This window comes from Pteropus alecto, unplaced genomic scaffold, assembly GCF_000325575.1.
Source record: "Pteropus alecto unplaced genomic scaffold, ASM32557v1 scaffold778, whole genome shotgun sequence".
Lineage (NCBI taxonomy): Eukaryota > Metazoa > Chordata > Mammalia > Chiroptera > Pteropodidae > Pteropus > Pteropus alecto.
Window position 1 is genome coordinate 1133640 of NW_006441062.1, and position 21802 is coordinate 1155441.

Here is a 21802-nt window from a genome sequence, read left to right on the forward strand (position 1 = left end):
AAAAATCATCCTTCTCAGACTGAAAATAAATCTCATGGGTACATAAGAACTTTTCAGTGAGATCCGAAATGAAGACCAGGTGGATTTATTCATTCCTTTTTTGGTTGACTAGTATTCCATTGTATGGATACACCACAATTTTTTTATTCATTCGTCTTCTGTCTCTAATTTTGGCTATTACAAATAAAGCTGCTATGAACATTCACATATACATCTTTGTATGAACATATGCTTCATTTACTTGGGAAAATACCTAGTAGTAGCATAGCTGGAGCATATGGTTAGTGTGTATTTAACTTTTAAGAAACTGCCAAACTGTTTTCCAAAGTGGTGGAGTCATTCTACATTCCCACCAGCAATATGTGAGAGTCTCAAGTGCTCCAGAGCCTTGTCAACATTTGGTGTGGTCAGTATCTTTAATTGTAGCCATCGTAATAAGTGTGCTGTGGTATCTCATTGTGGTTTTAATTTATGCTTTTCTAATAATTAATAATAGTAAGCATTTTTCTAGGTACTTATTTGCTATTTGTATATCTTCTTTGGTGAAGTCATTAGCTTTCTTACTGAGTTTTGTGTTCTTTATATATTCTGGATACAAGTCATTAATCAGATAAATGTTTTACAAAATATTTCGTTAGTGGGTGCTTTGACTTTTTATTTTCTTTACAATATATTTCAAAAAATAGAAATTTTTAAATTTTGATGAAGTCCAATGTATCAATTTGTTCTTTTATGCGTTGGTGTCATATCTATGAAATCTTTGCCTAACTCAAGTCCATAAAATTTTTCTCTGATATTTTCTTTTAGAAGTTTTATAATTTTAGGTTTTACATTGAGGTCTATGATACATTTTGGGTAAATTTTTGGATATAGTATAATGTATGGATTAAAGTTCATTCTTTTTTTTTCAAATAGATATCCAATTGAACCATTTTTAACTTTGATAAAATTATCAGGTTGTTCTCTATGAGGGTTACACAATTTTACACTTTTACCAGTATGAAGGTGTTTCTCACAACACTGATCTACCAAAAAAAAAAAAAAAAACTTCATCTACTGTTAAATTGCCTTTTTAAATTATAATTGAATTGAGCATCATATCAAATATTTTAGAGCTATTTGCATTTCCTTTCTCTGTGAACTACTTCTGTCCTTTGTTCGTGATTCTTTATTGGGTTGTTCATTTTTCTTTTTGTTTTAGAAAATTAATTTAAAATTTTGAACTCTATTTGATTGATTTTTAAAAAATTAAAATAACTCTCAGAGTGTAACACATGAAGACTGAGTTCGTAAAAAATATTTGAACTTTTAACACACTAAAATAGTGTTTTAAAAGGAAATCTCAAATTACTTCTTTGGGAAACTATTGCTGAGTTAAATATGGAACTTGAAGATTCAAATCTCCTAATTCACCAAGATAATCTTCAATGACACAGACTGACTAGACCAGCACCTGAGAAGTCCAAGGACATAGCAAGGCTATGAAATAGCTACTTTGACTTAAATAGACAAAGTGTTTTACTTTCTTTCACTGTCTATATTTGCAAAACAAGACCACATAATTCAAAAATGTGGCTCCAGTTAATAACATATGTGTGCGTCTTCAATAGAAAGATTCCTTCTTGTGGCTCTTCTTCACAGCATCAGTGTTATTTAGAAAAGTATCATCTGTGGGGGTTTGGTCCCTCAATATCAAGAGGCAAAAATAGGCAGATTTTATAATGTTGAAACTTAAAGATAATTGTTCCTTAGACAGCTCTTCAGAGATGAATTTTAAATAAGAGCTTGATAAATGGTATAAATTATCCTTTTATAAAAGGAGAAATGAAACACTAACATATTCTCTTAGAATAAATAACTCAAGTCCTTACTTCTAAAGCAAGGTTACCAATCTAGGTGACTGTGAAAACTTTTCCTCAACATCTAAAACCCTAAAAATACTATTTATTTCTGTAACATGCTGAGGGACTCATCTGAGAAACACATAATTTAATGGTCTGAACTTCAGTAGAAAATACTCCAACCACTTTGACAAATGATATTTAACAGCAATTATCACGATTATGAAAAACAGTAAATAACAAAATTCCGCCTAAAATTCTTGGACTTTTAGAGAGAAATACTGTAAAATTTTAGCATTTTTGCATTAAAATAACTATTTTCAAATATAATGAAAGCCTGGGTTATCCTAGAAGAATGCTAACTTTACCAAGTTATTAAATATTCAATATTTATATTCTTTTCTCTATGTCTCGCTAGTTTCCAACAAAACTTATTCATTTGCATGGTTGCACATTCTAATTGTCCAAGCAGGAAAGAAACCAGAGTAGACTCTGATCATATACTAGTTAGTTAATGCTTATCTGCTCTGCTCTTGCAGTGATCTAAATCAGATTTGAAAACTAGTTCTTTACATATCATGGCCATAAAATGCCAAGGGAGTTTGTTCCTGTGTGAGGTTCTCAGTATGTACTCCCTTACTGGAAATTTATTCTCTGAACAGAAGACTTCCAGAGTATGGTGGGCTTCATGATCAAGGCAGTGAAGTGGGGCTAGAGATAAGTATCCAGGGGCATTTCAGCAAAAGAATCTGAAAGATAGACCTAGAATGATAACTGAAAAATTTTAAAGGATTCTGTAATCCTTGGTCAGTGGAAACTGACCAAGAAAAAGTACGAGGCAACCCGTGGCATCAACAAAATAAGGCAGTAAGTATTGTGGCTTCTGCAGGATCTGCTGTTATAATCCTACTGGCCTCTTTATCCTTAAAAGGATTTTCTTCCTTGTCTTTAGTGTCTCGATCCTGGGGTTTTTCTCCCCTATTTGTCCGAGCACTTCTTCTCTGCCCTCCTTTGGTAGGATTCTATTTGTCCTCTTTTCCCCAGGGCGATTGGGCATCAGATTTGATTTTTATTTTATTCCTCTTTCCTTTTATCTTAGGGCGTTCACCCAAATCCTTAGCTTCAACTCCTAAGGCTAAACTATTCACTCCAACCTCGACAACCCTGTCCCTCCACTATAGCCCCAAATGCCAGTTGGACATTCCACTTGAGTGCTCAGCTCTCATCCAAACTCACAGTATCAAAGCAAATTTCCACGGTCACTGGCCACACAGCACCTGACACATCAGTAAGTCAGAAGATAGTGAAAAGTGAAAAAGATAGATGGGTCTTTATATTCTTGAAACTCAAAGTCTAGCAGGGGAAATAAGTATTAAGCAAGCTGTCACATAATACTTATTTTAATTATGATATTTAAAGGTGAAAGCTGCCATGACCTAGCTTTTTATGCATTTAGGAAGGCTCCTGTAGGAGCAAAATATTTCTGACTTCATAGTTCTTTCACAAGAATGTTTTCTTTCCTATTTTTTTTTTTTTGATAAGTTTCAGAATTTTTTAGGCCTGGCCTTTCTGACCCATTCTTGCAAAAGGATTTCTTCTGGCAGCCTTGAATAATCAAACTCTATGAATTTGCAGATTTAGTGAAAAGCTACTTGAAAAAAACTTTACATAAATTTGGAGGCTGAAAACATTTATAAAAAATAAGATCTGTGTTCAATAACTATGAAAACATGTCCTTGTAAAATTCTTATGAGAGGCCTCTTTTAAAGACATCTGGATTTCAAGAAGTATAGGGTTTATTGTATGAAAGTTCTTAATGTTAACTGGTTATCATTGGATAAACATTCAAATGAACATTTTAACTCTAAAAAAAATGTAAATTGCCATTTTTTCTTTTTAGATACAAGAACTTTAGAATTTCATCTTTGTCTCTTCTCTATGCATAAAGTAATTCATCCAGTTAGATTAGTTATTTAAAAGCAAAAGATATTTATTAGACATCTCCATGAGGAAGTAACATTTTAGACAGGCCATGAGGTATGAATAGGAGTTTAACCAAATAAAGATGGAATTAAGAATATATATATGTGATATATATATATATTTTTTTTCTCTTTCTTTCTTTCTTTCTTTCTTTTGGGCCCTCAAGTAACTTTCTGACTTTAAGAATTCATAATTTTGACTTAGTTGGAAAAAAAATGACAGTATTACACAGTAGTACACAATTCTCTAGGCTCTCTCTTTCTTTCTTTCTTTCTTTCTTTCTTTCTTGCCTACAGCATCTGGTCTTCCTAGGTGGTCTCCTATCCAAGTACTAACCAGGCCCGACCCTGCTTAGCTTCTGAGATCAGATGGGATCGGGCTTGTTCAGAGTGGCATGGCTGTAGACTATATATTCTTATATATAAAATAAAAAATAAAAACTTAAATGAGAGGAGCATGACAAATTAGAATGGTTCAGGAAAAGCCATGTGACTGAATTATAGTGAATGTGGATCCCCTTTGGTCATATGAGCTAAGCAATTTTAAATTATTACCTGAAAGATAGGCAGCACTTCTTGAAATGCAACTTTGGGTAGCTTATATGAGAAAATAGAGCTATACAGTTTAAACCATCATCACCAAATTATTATCATCACCATAAGCATCATCACTATTCTCATTTTAAGTGCTAAGCACTAAATGAGTTATACACTTTACCATCAATTTTCACCAACTGTGTATCATAGATGACAATGTCATTTTAAAGATAAGAATACTGAGGCTCAGAGTTATTTGTTTCATGAAGGAAGTGACATCTAACTTGAGACATGAAGAATAAGTGTTAGTTAGGGAAACAGGCAAAAAGAGAAGACATGAGTGATTTTGGCAGGAATTTGAGAAGACCAGATTAATGTTTTATAAAATGCATTCTAGCTACAGAATGGGGAGCAGATTGGAGATGGGTATGACTGAAAACAGGGGGACGAGGTAGGAGAGTGTTGCATTACCCCAGGTGAAAGTTGGTAGTGAACCGAACTAATGGTAGTGGCATAGGGGATTTGAAAGCTGAATAGATTTCAGAAATATTAAGAAGTAGAATAGACTGTTAGTGCTGTCCTATAAATATCTATAGTGTGAAGGAAATGTTCTTTAATCTGCACTATCACAACAGGACAGCCACTAGCCATATATGGCTATTAAGCTTTTGAAATGTAACTAATGCAACAGAGGAACTTCATTTTTAATTTTATTTAATATTAATTGATTTTAATTTAAATAACTACTTGTAACTCATGGCTATTCTACTGGACAGGGCAGGATTTGGATAACTTTAGTTTATCTCCTTTTATATATCCTCTCTCTAAATACAAGGTCTTTTAGGATAACCTCTCTCTATCCAAATTTGCATACTTCTTCTCTGGTGAGTTTGGTCTTCTCACTATTGTAAAATCATATGCAATACTATTTTTGCTTCTATATTTGCTCACTTATATTGCTCTGTCCTCTCCTTTTACTATTGAAAAATATCTATATCTCATTTTCTCAGGAAAGTTTTAATCGTTATTCTTTCTCATTAGTATGTCTTCCCATGAGCATCAGTCACGTTGGTGTATACCACATGATCTCGTGACAAGTCACAGCTTATTTCTTTCTCTTTCATATTTTTATTGGTGTGATGAGTCGATGCTCAGTCTCACACTAACCTAAGATGGGAACATATTCTTCGAATTTTTTATATTTCTTCCTCCTCTGTTCAGCATATAGTTAGCAAAGCCATCTTGAAGACAAATCCTTGCTTACTACTATGATCCTACTCATTATAATGTATGCCTTGACTATTTCTTTACAATTTTTTTCAAACAGAATGAATTAAAAGTAGTAGAAAAATTAGATCAGTGTTTTTTTTTTTCAAATGAAGGATATATGATTATTTTAGCCTTAACTGAATTGACTATTTTTAGTGCATAGTCCCTAAAGATGACTGCTATCAATTCTGTCTCTTTTAATACCTTTTAAGTCAACTCAGCCACCTCCCCTTCTTCCTTTGGTTTTGGGCTAGGCTTATGACCTGCTTTGATAAATAGAAACCAGTGGAAGTGACGCTATGCCAATTCCAGGCCTAGCCTTTCAGAGTCCTGGCAGCTTCCACTTTGCCTTTTGGAAAGCCAATCACCATGCTGTGAAGTTAGACTACTGAATGAGTAGAAACCAGGGAAGCTACATGGAGGAAGTGCACTGAGCTGCCAGACGTGGTAATGAAGACTTCCTGGACTTTCCAGGCCAGCCAGCCTCTAGCTGAATGCAACCATGTGCATGACCCTGACATCGCATGGAGCAGAACTGCCTGACTAAACCCTATCCTAATTGCTGACTCTAAGAATCAGAAAAAGAGTAAAACCATTTTATTTTGAGTGACCAAGTTTTGGACTGGCTTGTTACATAGCCAGTCCCAAACTTGAAGATTCAGTTATAGCAAGATAACTAACTTCTGTTTGACCACTTTCCTGATCCACCCGTTCCCCAACCCTTATGGGTTTATGGTGTCTCTTTACTGAACAGTCAATGGTTGAAGCAAATATTGCTAAAGGTATTAGTAATACTGACTATTTTAGTGTCTGGAGATTGAATTATCTGCAGATTTGATCCACTTTGGGTAAATTGTCTCCAAATGGTTAGCAGTTCAGAGAGAAGGCAGGTACTCAGAGAACACGTTTTGGATCCTCATCAAAATGTCTTCCCTTAGCGGCAATTTTCCCATAATTAAATAGTCCATTCCTAGCTATTATGTAAGTTTATTTTATAAACTGTGCTTTCATAGAGCAGGTTAGTTAAATTGATTATATAGCTTTCCATACAGGTTAAGTAATGACATAGCTATCTTTTTTCTTCAATTTCCTGAAGACATTTTGAAGGTGAGCATATGGCAATACTGGTATTTCTGACTTGTGATAAGGTGGAATAGTTGTTGGGCCCAACAGAGCAAATTTTCCACTGATGTAGCTATACCCTAAAGAACTGCTCAGTACAATTTGTTTCAGATTTCTGTATGAGCTGATACAGCACTTGCTAGATGAGATAAATGAACTTTGCATTATAAGGGTATGCTCTTTCAGTCCAGCTAATTCTTTTTAACGATGCTATTTCGTAAATAAGTGCTTCGGAAAAATAAAGGATAATGATAATTTAATTTACAAACTGAGGACTTCTCTAATCTTGAGGAATATTAAAACATCAGAAATAAAAAAAAAATCAATGATTCATTCAGTATAATCTCTATTAAGTCACACATCTTGCCAGAAGGAGCTTTACCTCCTATCTAGCACAGAGCCTAGCACACAGTAAACATTCAACTAATGTTTAGCAAATTATTGACCTGGTGAATAATGACTGCTTATAAATTTTAGTAAATGAAATTTATTTTTAATTTTTAGCACATTCTAAAATCATTTATGTTAAGTACATTTTTAATAAATATAAACTTTTTATTAAAAATTCTCCAAAATAAAAATTTAAAGAAGTAGACATGTCACGACTTATGATGTTTATTAGGTTATTAAAAATTACTTTTTAAAATTGTAGTTTTATATGTATGTGATGACTATATTAAGAGTTTGAAAAAAAAGTTTTATCATTAAAGTGTACTTCAATATGATGAAGAGTACTGAATACATAAAGAACTCTCAAACTCAAGAATAATAAAACAACTCAATAAAAATGAGCAAAAGATATGAAGGGACACTTCATCAAAAAAGATATTCAGATAGCAAATAAGCACACGAAAATATGCTCAACATCATTAGTGATTAACCCATTTCCACACACCTATTAGTTTGGCTGAAATTTAAAGAGTAACAACAATAAGAGTTGGTAGAGATGAGAAGCAACTGAAACTCATAATGGTAGTGAAATTATTTTGGAAAACACTTTAGTAGTTTTTTAAAAGTTAAACATTCACATATGACACAGCTATTCCACTCCTAGATATTTACCCAAATGTTATGAAAGCTAATGTCCGCATAAAAACTTGTACATAAATATTTATAGCAATTTTATTTGTAAAAATGCAAACCTAGAAACAACTAAATGTCCACCAATGTGTGAATGGGTAAACAAGTTATGGCACAGATATATGATGGAATACTAGCCAGCAATAAAAAGGAATGAACTATCAATGTACTCGACAGCATGGATAAATCTAAAATAATTTTGCTCAGTGGAAGAAGCCACCCAAAAAAATAGTATATGCTGTATGATTCCATATACTATATATATTAATAGAAATATGAACTTATCTATAGTGATATAGAGAACATCAGTGGTTGCCTACAGGTTTGTTTTTAGTAGGGGAGGGAGGGACTGATTACAAGAGACATGAGAAAACTTTTGGGGTGATGGAATTGGTTTTTTTTTTTATTGTGGTGATGGCTTCACAGGAGTATACGTGCCTCAAAATTTATCAAGTGGTACACTTGAAATATGTGCAGTTTATTATATACCAATTACAGCTCAATAAAATGGAAAAAATTAAGAAGTAAAGGTCCTATGAGGTGAGTACTATTTTAAAGTTCTCGACTTTCGTTTCTTCAGTAGGCTTCTATAAAATAAATGTCTGGATAGCTTTAAAAAATACAGTAGGTCTCGTCCCCCAAATTAATTTTGGGCAAAATAATAGACACGTATGGAGTTTTAGGATATTTCTAAATAGTAACAAACTACAATCTGATCTGGGATAGGGAACGAAAAAGAGAAACAGAGAACCTCTGGATTTAAGGAGTCACAAGTGGCAGGTGGGGAGATCAGGAAAGGAAACCAAGAATGAAACATGGAAAGATAGCCGGTTGGGGGAAGAGACAAGACTGCCCGCCAATCCTCACCTGCAACTCTATAGATTCTCTAGACAGGGGGCTCCAAGTGGATTAAAAGGTAACAACATATATGGCAGGTCTTCACTCATGAAAACTGTCACTCCCCGAGTTAGTCCTACTAGCTGGAAACTCCGTGTTTGGCGCATTAAGTAAAGGCGGACACCGGTCCCCTCTCTCCTCGATTTGCGGTACAATGCGTCCTGTTCTCCGTCGCCCCCTGGTGGCGAGCGCCTGGGGACCCACGGCGCACGGACAAAGCCAGAGGGAAGGTGCAGGCTATAAAAGTCGCTGCAACCGAAGGCAGAAGGTGCTTCCCTACGCTTTGCGGCTTCCGCAACCTGACACCAGTCTGGCTGCCCCAGAATCTGGTTTCCCAAAGGTGGCTCTCACTCATGCTCCTCTGCTTCTATCTGTCCCGTTTCATTCACGTGTTGCAGGAGTAGGAGTCGGGGTGAGGGGGCTGCGTTATAGGGTCGTGACCTCGGGTTTCAGGGCAGAACTGTCAAGCATTTGGAAGCGAGGAGGCGCAAAAGAGCCCTGACTGTGGGAGGTTTATCACCCTTACACGTGTTCCGAAGAACTAAGGGAAGTGGGAATCCAGTTGGCACTCTTAAATCCCAAATAGATTTATTTTTTCCACCTTAGAGTCCACCCTGTTCTTGCGTTGTCCTATATGTTGATCTATCACTTTATCACCAGTTACAGAAGGTTGGAGATCGTCCCCCTGATCCATCGTCCCCAACCCTTAAGTGGCAGAGGGTGGGCAGTCCAGAAGTGGGGACCAGACTCATCTGCCCGAGGGCATAGTGGCAGGGACCTCCCTGGTCTCCCAGGGTGAGGTGAGGACCAGAGCGGGGTAGTGAGGGGTGGATTTATAATAGAGGAGTTAGGAACCGGCAGAGGTGCCTACATCTCCAGCTTCCAACCCAAGCAAAGAAAATGTCAAATTCCCGTCCACACCTGATTGACAAGAGGGAGTCACCGCCGAGGAGGCTGATGTAGGTGTGTAGAGGCGGAGACAAAACCCAAACCACACGCTCAGCGGGCTAGGGCTTGCTTTCCTAGACGGTTTGGGTCCGGTGTTACCTATCCTGCCAGACTGCCCGGTCGGCGGCTTCGCAGAGCCTGACTCTCAGAGCCAGAAAAGGATTAGGGAGTGCCCCCTGCGCTGGGGGTGCTGCCTTCAAGGAGGGGGCAGGGAAGCCGAGAGCACCAGGAGCTACTTTCCCGGCAGCTTCAGCCTCAGCCGGGACTGGCTCGCGGTTCCCTCGAGGCTCTGCGCGGAGGTCCGCCTTCCTACTCCCTCCTCCTTCCCGCGAGCTGCCTCCGCCTCCTTCCTTTGCCTCCACCCTCAACCCCTTTCCCCATCTGTCTGGAGCTGGGCTCCGAGCTCTCAGTCTGCCCGAGCTGTGGATGTGGGCGCCGGACAAGTCCACGGCTCCTCCACCCAAGATGGACAGCCGCTACACCAGCACTGCGGGCATCGGGGACTTGAACCAGCTGAGTGCGGCCATCCCGGCCACGCGGGTGGAGGTGTCGGTGTCCTGCAGGTGAGGACGCAGCCTTTCCCCTCTCTCTTCCTGCTCTCCCATCTCCCCGGTTGGTAGCGCTTGGAAAGCGCTCGGGATTCTCTGAGGCTTTGCGCGGGCGAGAAGTTACGCGATGAGTGGGAAATACACCCGTTGTGGGTCTGGAGTCACCCTCTGTTCGAGTGGCACAAAGGGGATAGCGGGAACTGGAAGCGAGCGGTGGGCTACGGGTCTGAGACTTTTTGTTTTCTTTCTGGGAAATGCTGTAAAAGTTGGCTGGGCTGTGACTCAGCGGCGGGAACCCCTGCCGCCGCCTACTTTACAAATCCTTTTTACGTCCCAAACCCAAGCTGTACGGTTGGGTGATGACGGGAATCGAAGGTGACAACATTGCCAAAAGCTCTTGTGACCGCTCGCGCAGTGGCCCGGGACTTCCCCTGCTAGGCGCGTAGTCAAACCCACTATTGCCCCTGTGGGCTCCAACCTCAGCAGCTTCCTTCCCACCCACTTCCTGGAGCCATCCAGTTTGCTTCCGCGCCCACCCTTCCGGACTTTTTGCCTCCTGCCTGATAGGTAGAGATTTCTGCTCCAGCCCTCTTTGCAGACGAATCTACGCCTTACCTAAAATCTGGGAGGTCACGATTTTCTGCCAGCAAGTAGACACATATGAGTGCTTATAACAACTGACACTCCGCCAAAGGACTGTAAATTTCAAACCCCTTTGCCTGACGTTATTTGGGTCAGGGTCCCTGTAAATCCGCATAATTGCTATATTGCAGAATATTTTGAGGAGATAGGTGGGCTGCACTAAAGTGATGTCAACAGAATGAGAGGGAAAATTTGCTAATTATAATATTGACACCAGAGCCCACTCCCTTGTTTGCATACTTTGATCTCTGTCGTTGGAAAACTTCTCAGTTGTCCTCTCTTGCCCCAAGATTGTTTTTTAATGCCCTCAAATCCTCTCTTTCCTTTCCTTGGTAAAACTTGCCTTAAAGAAATCTAATAAACACGGGGATCTTCCATGTAAATAAACCCTGGAGCTTAAAATGCTCCCAATTCAGTGGTATTTGATTTTGCATTTTCACAAGACAAAGTCTAAAGCTAAAGGAACGATTTTTTTTGAGGGGGTGGGGTGGTGGTGGAAATTCAAGCACCAACAATACCAGCAGAGGTGTTAACTAGGGGATAGAGGATAGCCTTAGCTATCCCTGAAACTATGTCTTGTGATTGCTTGATTCCTCTAACTGCTGACTTCAAATTGCGGAAACAATAATGCCGATAATGATAGCTAAACATTAAGCTCTAGTATTATTGTGGCCGCTGCTTTAAATGCTGCCAGAGATTTCTTTCTGTCCACTGAACAGGTGAAGCTGTATGGAAAACTCATTTTTGACATTACTTTTTAGGCCTTTTTCCCCCTGAAGCTGGCTTTGGATATTAGAGGGAGGTTATTATATACACAGATAATGCATAGCCAAAAGTCCTACATTAACAGTATTTTCTAGAGTTCTTAGCATCTGCTCGACATCCTGCAAAGTTTGAATGGATGTGGCTTGTACTTGGTATGAATATAAATATGTTGTAAATTATATTCATACCAAGTACAAGCCACATCCATTCGAACTGAATTTCCCATAAGCTCTTTAGGGGGATTATACTTTTAGAGAAATTATACCTTACTGAACTTTCTGCCTAGGGTCCACATTTAACTTTTTTTTTTTTTTTTTTTTTGGATGCTTGTTTCCTGTGAGTGTGCTGAGAATCTTGAAGTCTGTGGCTTTAAGCCAGTTTGTTTCAGCTGGCTGCCTGGGACACTGGAAATCACCTTGTTCTAGGCTTTTTTTATACCATTGATTTGGTGTCTTATTTTTAATTTTTAATTTTTCAAATAGAAAAATAAAGTCTTGAAAGAAGACCCAAGTACTTATTGTTAAGAAATGAATCATGTAATCATGGGTAGTGATATCCTTTGGGCTTTGGTATAAGAGACCTGGTTACAGATTCTGGTTTTGTGACTTACTCTTGTTACCTTTGAGCAAGTTTTTACCTAATCTAAACTTCCTTATCTCTAAAATGAGGACAATTATGGTGTTATATATAGAATGTTGTCAGAGTTAATAAGATGATGTCTGAAAAGTGCTTATATAAACTATGACACAAAAGAAAGTTCAAAATGTTAGCTATTGTTATGATATTAGAAATAGTATTTATTGAATAAATGTATACGATTCAGTTATGGAATTTTGTAAATAGTCCTCTTTCGAAAGTCAATAAATTGTTTAAAGAAGACAAGGATAGGAGCAGCCTTGAAATACCAGTTTTCTCTTTCTTTTTCTTCTTTAATGTGCATAAAGAGCATATAACCTAGGATGTTTGTGGGGATTTCACTTAGCAACAAGGCACAATTGTAGGCCTCTCATCCTTGCCTTGGGCAAGAAGAGGAAAAAAATCTCTGGCCTTTCTAATCAGAGCCCTCTGATGATTTGCTGATACTTAAAAAACAACTCAGGAATAGAATCCCTTTTGATAACCTTTTGCTGTCCCCAATCTAAGACTTTAAAAAAGCTTCATGACGTTTTTATATTCATTTTGGGTGAGGTGAGAAAAACAACAATCGGAATGTGAAGCTAAATATAATTCCTGGAAATCATCTAGTCTATATACTAACTCACCAATTATTCGAGTGTCTTATGTGTCTAGCATTATGCCATGCTCCATGAGAAATATAAGAGAAGTTCTCTGAAAATCTAAAATCTGATTGGGAGGTAAATATGATATAACTCATGATAATGTAGGGCAGAATCCAAAGATGATGTTCATGCACAGGGAGGCAACAGGTCATTGTGGAACAGTGTTTGGAATATACTACAAAGAAGAAATAGGGCTTGAGCGGGGACAAGATGGATGGGCATGGTTTGCATTAGAAAAGGGACAGCACACATAGAGCTTTTATGGTGGCAACATACCTGGTGTGTTAGACAAGTATACCTTTCTTGTTGGATTTATGTAGGGATAAGCTCCTACTTTTTGACATTCCTTCTACTCATTATTTAGCTCTTGCATTCATTTTTCTTTTTTATGTTAATTAAAAGATTTTTAAGTTAATTGCATTACCTAATTAAAATGCCTGTAGCTGAAATGATACAACTTTAGAAACGGAAAATAACATCTATAGCATTGCCATTTTATTCTGAAAACAGATGAATTAGAATGAGGTAAAACCAATGAGAAAAATAATATGCAGTAATCACCTGTTTTTCCTGGGACTTTGGTTTGTTGCACTATTTGTAACAGGTGATTTTGATGATTTTTGTCATTTGCTCTGATTGAGAAATTAGCAATTATAAAAACAGTGAGAGAATTCTGCATTTCTAGACAATGTATGTTAGCTATCATATGTAAATCCTTTCACCGAAATAATCCTATAATGGTGATAAAACTAATTTTAAACACTATCTAAGGAAGAATACAAAGTGGAAATTTATTTAGCACCTACTTTGCATTAGAGATTCTAAAAAGCCCTTCCTAATCTGGCTATAACTTTTGCCTGATTTCCCACCACTCCTCACATGTGACTGAACATAGACCAACAAATATGTGCTTCCTATATGCTAAAACCCATGCCAGATAAACATGGCTGCAAACCACAAATAAGAGGTGCACTCACAAAGCTCGTGCTGTTATTCTAGTAGACCAAATTCTTGAATTCTTTTTTGCCTCCTTGGCCATGCATGTGCCGCTCTCTCTGCCCTGAAAGTCCTTTCTTCCCTTCCCCTTCTTTTCTTTATTAGCTTGCGTTTCCTTAAGATTCAAGTCAAACATCATTTTCTAAAGCAGCTTGTATGTGCCAGTATCATAGTGTTAGGGAGGAAAATTTTCCTTTACCTTAGAGGTCTCCTGTCTGGCCTACTTGGTTTTCAGAGCTTTTCCCCAGTCTGCTGTTTCTTAAAATTAACCAGTCTAAACTAATCAATATCCCCAAAGAGGCATATTTTGGGGATGGCAAACTCGGCTCCACTTTAATAGTTGCGTTATAATTCTTGATCTTTGTATTCGCTTTGAGGATTTTTGAGGAGTCTTGTCTCTTTTGTGTCCATGTTGTCGATGTAAGAATGACCAAACCTGTAGAGAATTTTTATGAGTTTATTTAAGTTTCTTTGAGCTAAATGGAGGCTATGCCTGGGAGCAATATCTCAACAGACTCAGAAAAATGCCTATCAGGTGACACTCTGCAGTTTCTTTTGTGTATTTGGAATTAAGGAAGGAACATGGGGAAGATTACAAGGAGGTGGGTGAAAGCAAGGTGGATGACAGGATTGTTAACAAGACTATGGCTCTCTTGAAAGTGAAAAACTTCCTAGGGGTCTGAAAGAGACATTTCAAAAGTGTGTTAACCTAGATGCAAGGAAACAAAGCTTGTTTAAGAAAAAGATCAACTTTTTACCAAGGAAGTTACATGCCTGGGGCGTGACTATCTACCCTGACCTGCCCAGGTAGGAATTTATGATTGGATCAGGCTGTGAGGTTACTTTCCCTCACTGGACTTGTCAGTTTCGATAGAAACCTTTTTTTTTTTTTTTGTCCACAATGTAGTTCGAATTTGTAGCACAGAATTTGTAGTCAATAAATGCTGGATGCTATAATTGTCTGACTCAATGATCTGGCATGGGGAAGGCACTTTGTCTTTAAGATACAGACTCCTAGGCCCCCACACCAGATTTATTGAATCAAAATTTCTAGGTTCACCATGTACTGGTTATCCACAATAAAACTTTTAACCTACTAGTTTTGATGAGTAAATAATTCTGACTGTAGTCATTTGATATAGGTTAACAATACCTGCCCTACTAAGGTGTTTTTGATGGTGTGCTGGAGCTGGTGTAAGGGGATTGAGACAGGAATTTGTGTGCCGGTTGTTAAATAAAATGATTATTAAAAATTAAATACATAAACCTAGAATTAAATAAATTATATTACAAGAGAAAGTTAAGTCTTATTTAGAAGGTATCACTTCCTAATTATTTTACTACATTTTACTATTATCTATACTCTTTACCATCATCTATGTGCTATTTTTTAATCTGTGTGGTACAAATATTGTGTGGTCATGTGCTACTGCTCATCTCTTCTCAATCCATGTTCAGTGACATTACATTGGTAGCTTGAAATTAGCCATAGTGGGAATATTTATACCAGGGAAACTGGCAAACACTGCAAATCAGGGGTTGATTTATTATTTTGTTGTTGTCTACACTTAAGACATTCTATGGGATTCAATTAGCCCTATGGGATTTACAATTTAAAAATATTACATATGTTACTATTATTTGTAGATTGTGTGCTCAGTTACATATAACTTTATACCCATTAAATTTATAATAAATTATATAAACATACACACGCACACTCAGCTTTTTTTTTGAGAGCCCGTCATTGAACATATGCTTACTTACACATCACTGTTTATAGGCCTTTTATAAAAGATAAAACATTATACAAAGGAAAAAAATTGCTGCTCTTAGACTGTCACTATTAGAAATGTTAGTGTCAAGTTCAGCATTGTCTCTGGTCTTGCTTCTCTACTGGAATAAGTAGGGTTGTGTAATTTTTATATTTTTATGATAGCTTGCAAGTGTATTGTGAATGAAACAGGAAGATAATTGAAATTTTACATGCTTTTTACTTTCTTCTCCTTTTCATGTGGTCCTCTCCACATCTTTTTTTATTTTGAATACTTTTTTTTTTCTGTTGTTCCATCTACTGGAGGCATATACTTTGTAAGTTTACATGTTATAGTTCCAGTGATTAACTCACCACCTGGGAAAGCAAAATTTTGATTCCAAGAGAGAGGATCTGTGAAAATTGGCCCAGTTTGAAACAGATGCCTACGCTGTTCTGGTTATCTGGTGATAAAAGAGGATCAGTGTTCAAACGCAATTGGGGGCTCCGCCCCAGTCTAAGTTGGTGTATCTCTTAGATACACTTTACCTTTCTTTAGTCGGAGGAAAAGGTTTGACATTAGTGTACAAATAGGGTTTCAAATAATGATTTTAACTGATAAATTATAATGTTACTATAAGCTAGGGGAATGAGAATGCCTGTTATCCTGTGAAAGAGGCACATGACGGGTAAACTGAGGGTCAAGCTGTGGCATGACAGTAACCTCCCATTCTTTTGGCTCTGCAGTTCTTGAGGTCTTATAGTTCAAAACTGTAGCCACCCCATAGTGTCTTTTTTGGAACATATTTGGGTTTGTCTTTCCCCTAAATTTCAGGAAAATTCATTCTAGGGGTATTTCTGGACACTGATTTTTAGAATCTCAATGTGGGAGTTGCCCAGGGATATCTTAGGAGAGAAAAGCCTAACTCATTTGTTCCACCAATAATTTTGTCTGCCCTGCATTTTTTTTAGCATTTGGGGCCTGAGGTATTTTAAACGGCACTGGGATGTGGAGAATGTGAGTCTAGAAGTAATTCACAAAGCAAGGCCTCATGGAGTAGGGTGTTAATGGCTGTGCTCTTTTAGCTATTTTATTTGTGGCATAACAGACAGAAGCCTGTATTCCCTATTTGAGTTTACTCAAGGCAGTGAAGGAAAACAGTTCCTCTCAAAGGGGTTTTTATTCATTTGTTGGCCTGATTCATAAGAGTAACCCTTGCTTATTAGAGACAGTTTTGCTTAGCCTTGAAGAGCATGGGTGTAGAACTAGACCAGCTCTACCCGTGAAACCTTGGAAAGTTGCTTAATCTCTCTGTTCTTGGATTTCTTCATCTGTAAAGTGGAGATAATAGTACCCCTACCTTTTATATTTATATTTATTTAGAGGGATAAATAAGGTAATACATCCAGATGAGTTAAAACACTGCTTGTCACATTAGTTAGGCACTTGGTAATTACAAATGGATATAAACATAAAATAACAACCACCCACTATTCCATCATACTATGAGCATTTAGTTCATTTCTTTCTCATTTATAGTATCACATTTATAGTCCCTCTCTTGTGTGTGTATATGCTCACACGCATTGTATAATGAAATTGTGCTGTATTCTATACAATTTATCCTCTGTACTGTCCTGTTAACATTATACAATGTAGACGTTGTTTTCATTAGTTTTTGAAAATGTAACCTTATGTGACTGTGTAGTAAATTACATGGATATACTATATTTAACTTATTTTTTATTTTCCAAAATTTATTTCAAAATGTTACTATTCAAAATCATGCTATAGATGAGCCATTCTTATTCAACAACATTTGACGATATCTATAATTTTTTTTCCCCTGGAGATAGTTTTCTAGAGCTAAAGTTGTTAGTAAGCTATCTTCTTAAGGGGATTTTAATACCTTGTTTGGGTTCTCTTCCCCTACCTCTTTAAAGAAGCAGAGTCAAGTCTAAGCTATTGGCTGCACCTTTCCAAATACTTTTATTCCCATGAGAAAGTTGCAGTTAAAGATTAATGAGAATTTGGGTCAGCAGAGTATATAGCAGCAAGAAAATGGAATTAGGAGTCAGACAGATATCTTTAAATTCCATTTTTATCCCTTTTTGAAGTGTTATTTTGGGTAACTGATTTCAACTTTTGGAATCTCATTTCCTAATCGGTAATATGAAAAAAGATTTAAAAACCAGATTTATAGGATTATTGGAGAATAAAAGAAATAAAATCTATAAAGTGCCCAGCACCATGCCTGTCACAAGAAAAGCACTTAAGAGCTATTAGTCTTACCTCAGTTTCTTATGAGTATATTACTGGCTGGCACATAGCAATGTAGAAGGGTACCTGAATGTTATACAAATTTACAGGCAATTTGGGGAGTCATAGAAACTTGAAATGCAAGGTGACAATTATAAGCTGCATGTTAAAGGTTATATGTTATAGCCCTACCTAAATGTGGAGGGGGTGCAGAATAAAACAATGACTAGAAGAGAGTGGATTTGCAGATGCATACTCAATTTCTACAGATTCCACCCCATGGCTCCCCCATGTCAACACACACACAATCAGACATATGGACCTAATGGGATTTGACAAGTAAGCAGTAGTGTTAACAACAAAGTTTTAGAATGAAAGCACATTCTAGCCCATTCTTACATCTGATCAATAAAGGCAATGGGTTGACATTTAGACAGTCCTTTTCTGTTGAACAGGTGATAAAACAGATATCGAAGCAGATGACAACACAGGCTGAAGGAGAGCAAGCATTTATTGCCAATAATAAAATGAAATGTATTTTAAAAGCGGCTTGCTGCCATGGCCGATGTTCACTGCCTGACACACAATACCTTAATATTTTCAACCTTCAGACAACAATCAATGTTAATGCCTCATCGGCCAGGGACATTGCCTATCAGGCATTCTTTTTTAAATTGTGAGATATTTTGTCAAGTTTATTCTATAAAGAATAATACTCCAAACATCTTAAGGGAATTATCAGTTAACTTCCTAAAACTCTGAAGAAACAAAATATTATTGATAGTCCTTGGGAAATATTTATATTTATTAGACAGTAAAGTTATTCCAATATAAAAGCTATACTAAATGTTTCTGACCACAAGCCATATTCTGTCATGTTAGGCCTTAAGGATGGAGCTCTTTCCTGTTGGTATCCATGTGTTGGTGACTGAAGAGAATTTACAAAGCTGGGAGACACTATTATGGATGCTATGAATACTATCACAAGTGGAAAGACAAAACTTTTTTGTTTTTTCTGTCTCTAGTTGATGAGAACTGCGGGTAGAACAATTCAGATGAATGGCATAAACTTTAACAATCTGTTGTTTAATTTCTCTCTTTTTTTTATCTTTTTTTCTGCTGCAGAGTTATCTAATGAAGCTGTGGGAAATTAAATAATGAGAGGACTATTTAACTAGAAATCAGCAGGCAGGGTGAGATGAAAGCTAAATGCTAGAGAAAGATGATGGATTGGGCAAATGAAAATAAGAGGAAAATTAATTGAATTGACCATGTAACATTCATATTTATCATTAGAGTTGAAAATTGACCTCAAGCCCTATCATTTCAATCCACTGTTTTCTTACTAATGAGCAAGTAACCATTTAACTGGATAGCTTTTCAATAATAAATTCTAGGGTTTCCTTTTATGACAAATATGTTTTTCAGACTTCCTTGTAAATTATAAATAATTACTTAGATATTGAAAATGTTACTATAGTATTCTGACTATGTGAATTGTGACATGAACTCGTAAAATCAGTATTTTGTACTTTGTACATATATAATACATATATATAATAAGTAACAAGTGACATTAATTTTATTAAAAACAATCTCAAATTTCAGAGTGTAATGAGCCAGATATAATTATAATTGCTATAACTGGTTGAAACCAACATGTTTCTCGGCCTTACTTATCATAGTAGTGGTTTTAAAATAATTCCGAGAAATTTGTTTTTCACTGCCCACAGATCCTTATTATTGCATCATCTCAGTGTGTATAACTGTGAGCATTCTTACAAACCTTTTTTTTTTTTTATCTAAATGTACTCTTGTAAAAGAGAGCATCACATTATTTGTGGTTTTCTCAGTAATTGAAAGCTCAATCATTCTTCTTTAGAATCATGTCTTCAATAGGTTTTTATGTTTCTCAGATATAAAGCAAAGAATATGAGAGCTAGTAGAGTAAAAGCAAATGAGTGAGACTAAATGATACCTGGGAACTATATAAAATAATAATTTTATTTGCTAAGCCAATTTAAATTACCTGTTTTGAACATAGCTTACTATCTTACTTATTTTAATATCTCAAATTTCAAAGTAATTGTGGAAGTGGAAATATTAGAAAGTTGATTGCAGTTGATTTTTATGCCAGTGGTTTCATCCAAAGCCTCTTTGTAGACATTGGAAAAAGGATACGTAATGTTGACTATAGTGAAAACACCAAGCTTTCGTTCTGTTTCTGACACCGATTCTGTGACCTTTGATAATCCTGCTGCTTCTCTGGGCATTAGTTCCTGTGAAAGGCTGAACCACAGGTCCAGATGACCTGGCATGTTACTTGGAGCTTGATATTATACTAGAGGCAGAAATAAAATGTAAACTTGTTCTGATTTAGGGAAATCTTGTGATTGTCAATCCCCATTTGAAAACTTAAGCTCTAATTCTAGTGTCTGAGTTTTTTAAGAGATATTAAGGTGAATTTTTTCTAATGCTAACCACTTTCTACTTCAAAGTCTTCATTTCACTTAATAGTCTCCCAAAGGAATGCCAAGTTCTGCTGTTGGTGTTCTAGTTTTTCCTTTCAATAGGGATCTATAGCTAGCTTTCTTCATTGTGAAAATGAACAATGTTTGATATTAACAGGTATCTGTACCTTTCTTGTAATTTACTTTTGGAATATATTATCTCCCCCCGCCTTTTTTTTTGCCATTTATATCTCTGCAACAAACATAGAGTTTATAATGGAGATAGCAATGGGCTCAATCTTGTGTTAACTGATTAGTAGTTAGTAAGTGCTGGCTGCCTGAAGTAGTACCTGGAAACATTCTTAGGGAATATTTGGGCTTTGTGGGAAAGAATGCTACAGGTGACTTTTGAAATAAAGTAAACCAATACTGTGTGGCTAGTATGCTGTTACTTTTTAATTGTTATAATCTTTGACTTATAGTGATGGATAAGTCACTGAAACTTGTCTACTCAGGTCTCCAAGTGTTTGTCACTTCCTTTCCATTCCTGTTGCCATCATTCTTGTTCAGAAAGTTGTTATTTCTCCCTAGACTATTAAAATAGTCTCTGCGATTCCAGAATTCACTTCTTTGGTCGAGTTTTCACGTATTGTGTTAGCTTCCTAAACAAAGGTCGAATTGCGTGAATTTCCTTTTGCAGAAACTTTCAATGTGTCCCTTTTGGATTCTACAGAACAGAATCCAATAACCTTACCATGGTATTCAGCAACATGATGTTCAGTCAGGGTCTTTCCTCAACCTGGCCAGGCAGTTCCCCCTCCAGTCTCCCCTCAGACTCGACTCTAGCCAAAGTGGGGTACTTGCCTAATCTCCACATCTATGTGTACTCTCACTTTCCACTTTTGTTGACGCTTTCCTGAACCGGAATTAATTGTTCCTCTTTTTGAGTTCGTACAGCACATTTTTGTACTTTTATTTTATTCTGCTTATAATTATTTAGGTTTTTACATGTCTGTCTCCTGTAACAACTTTAAGAGTCTATTTTTTTATTATTACCTTCATAAAACCTAACTGTGTGGTTTGCATATAGCAGGTTTTCAAATGTTTGCTCCCTGATGAACAGATTGGAAGAATGAATCTGGACACTGTGAATTTGTGTATGTCTATACCCTTAAAAATATTAGTTTATATACACAATGAGAGCATTAAAATTACTCACTTTACCAGTACAATTTAATAAAACTCAATTTCCCATCTTAGTTTACAAACTAAGATTTAATAAACTAGTTTATATAAAGTTTTATTTGTGAGGAAACGAGAAACAGATAATTTTAAATTAGAACTTTCTAATACTAATTTAGTACTTCCTAAATACTGACAGATAATTCGCATATTTAATGAGATGAATAATATGCAAAAAAAAGAGAAGTAA

At 36.6% G+C, this 21802-nt stretch overlaps 1 protein-coding gene and 1 pseudogene across 1 annotated transcript in view; one reads left to right on the forward strand and one right to left on the reverse strand.

Moving 5' to 3' along the window:
- Window positions 1-4111: 4111 nt before the first annotated feature.
- On the reverse strand, window positions 4112-4230 carry LOC112484895 (annotated as a pseudogene).
- Window positions 4231-9909: 5679 nt separating this feature from the next.
- Window positions 9910-21802, forward strand: part of CPNE8 (copine 8) — a 180518-nt gene continuing 168625 nt past the window's right edge. Inside the window, exon 1 of the mRNA XM_006918241.3 lies at window positions 9910-10239. Within this exon, the coding sequence (XP_006918303.1) occupies window positions 10103-10239 (137 nt within the window). The 5' untranslated portion in view covers window positions 9910-10102. The remainder of the gene's footprint in view (window positions 10240-21802) is intronic.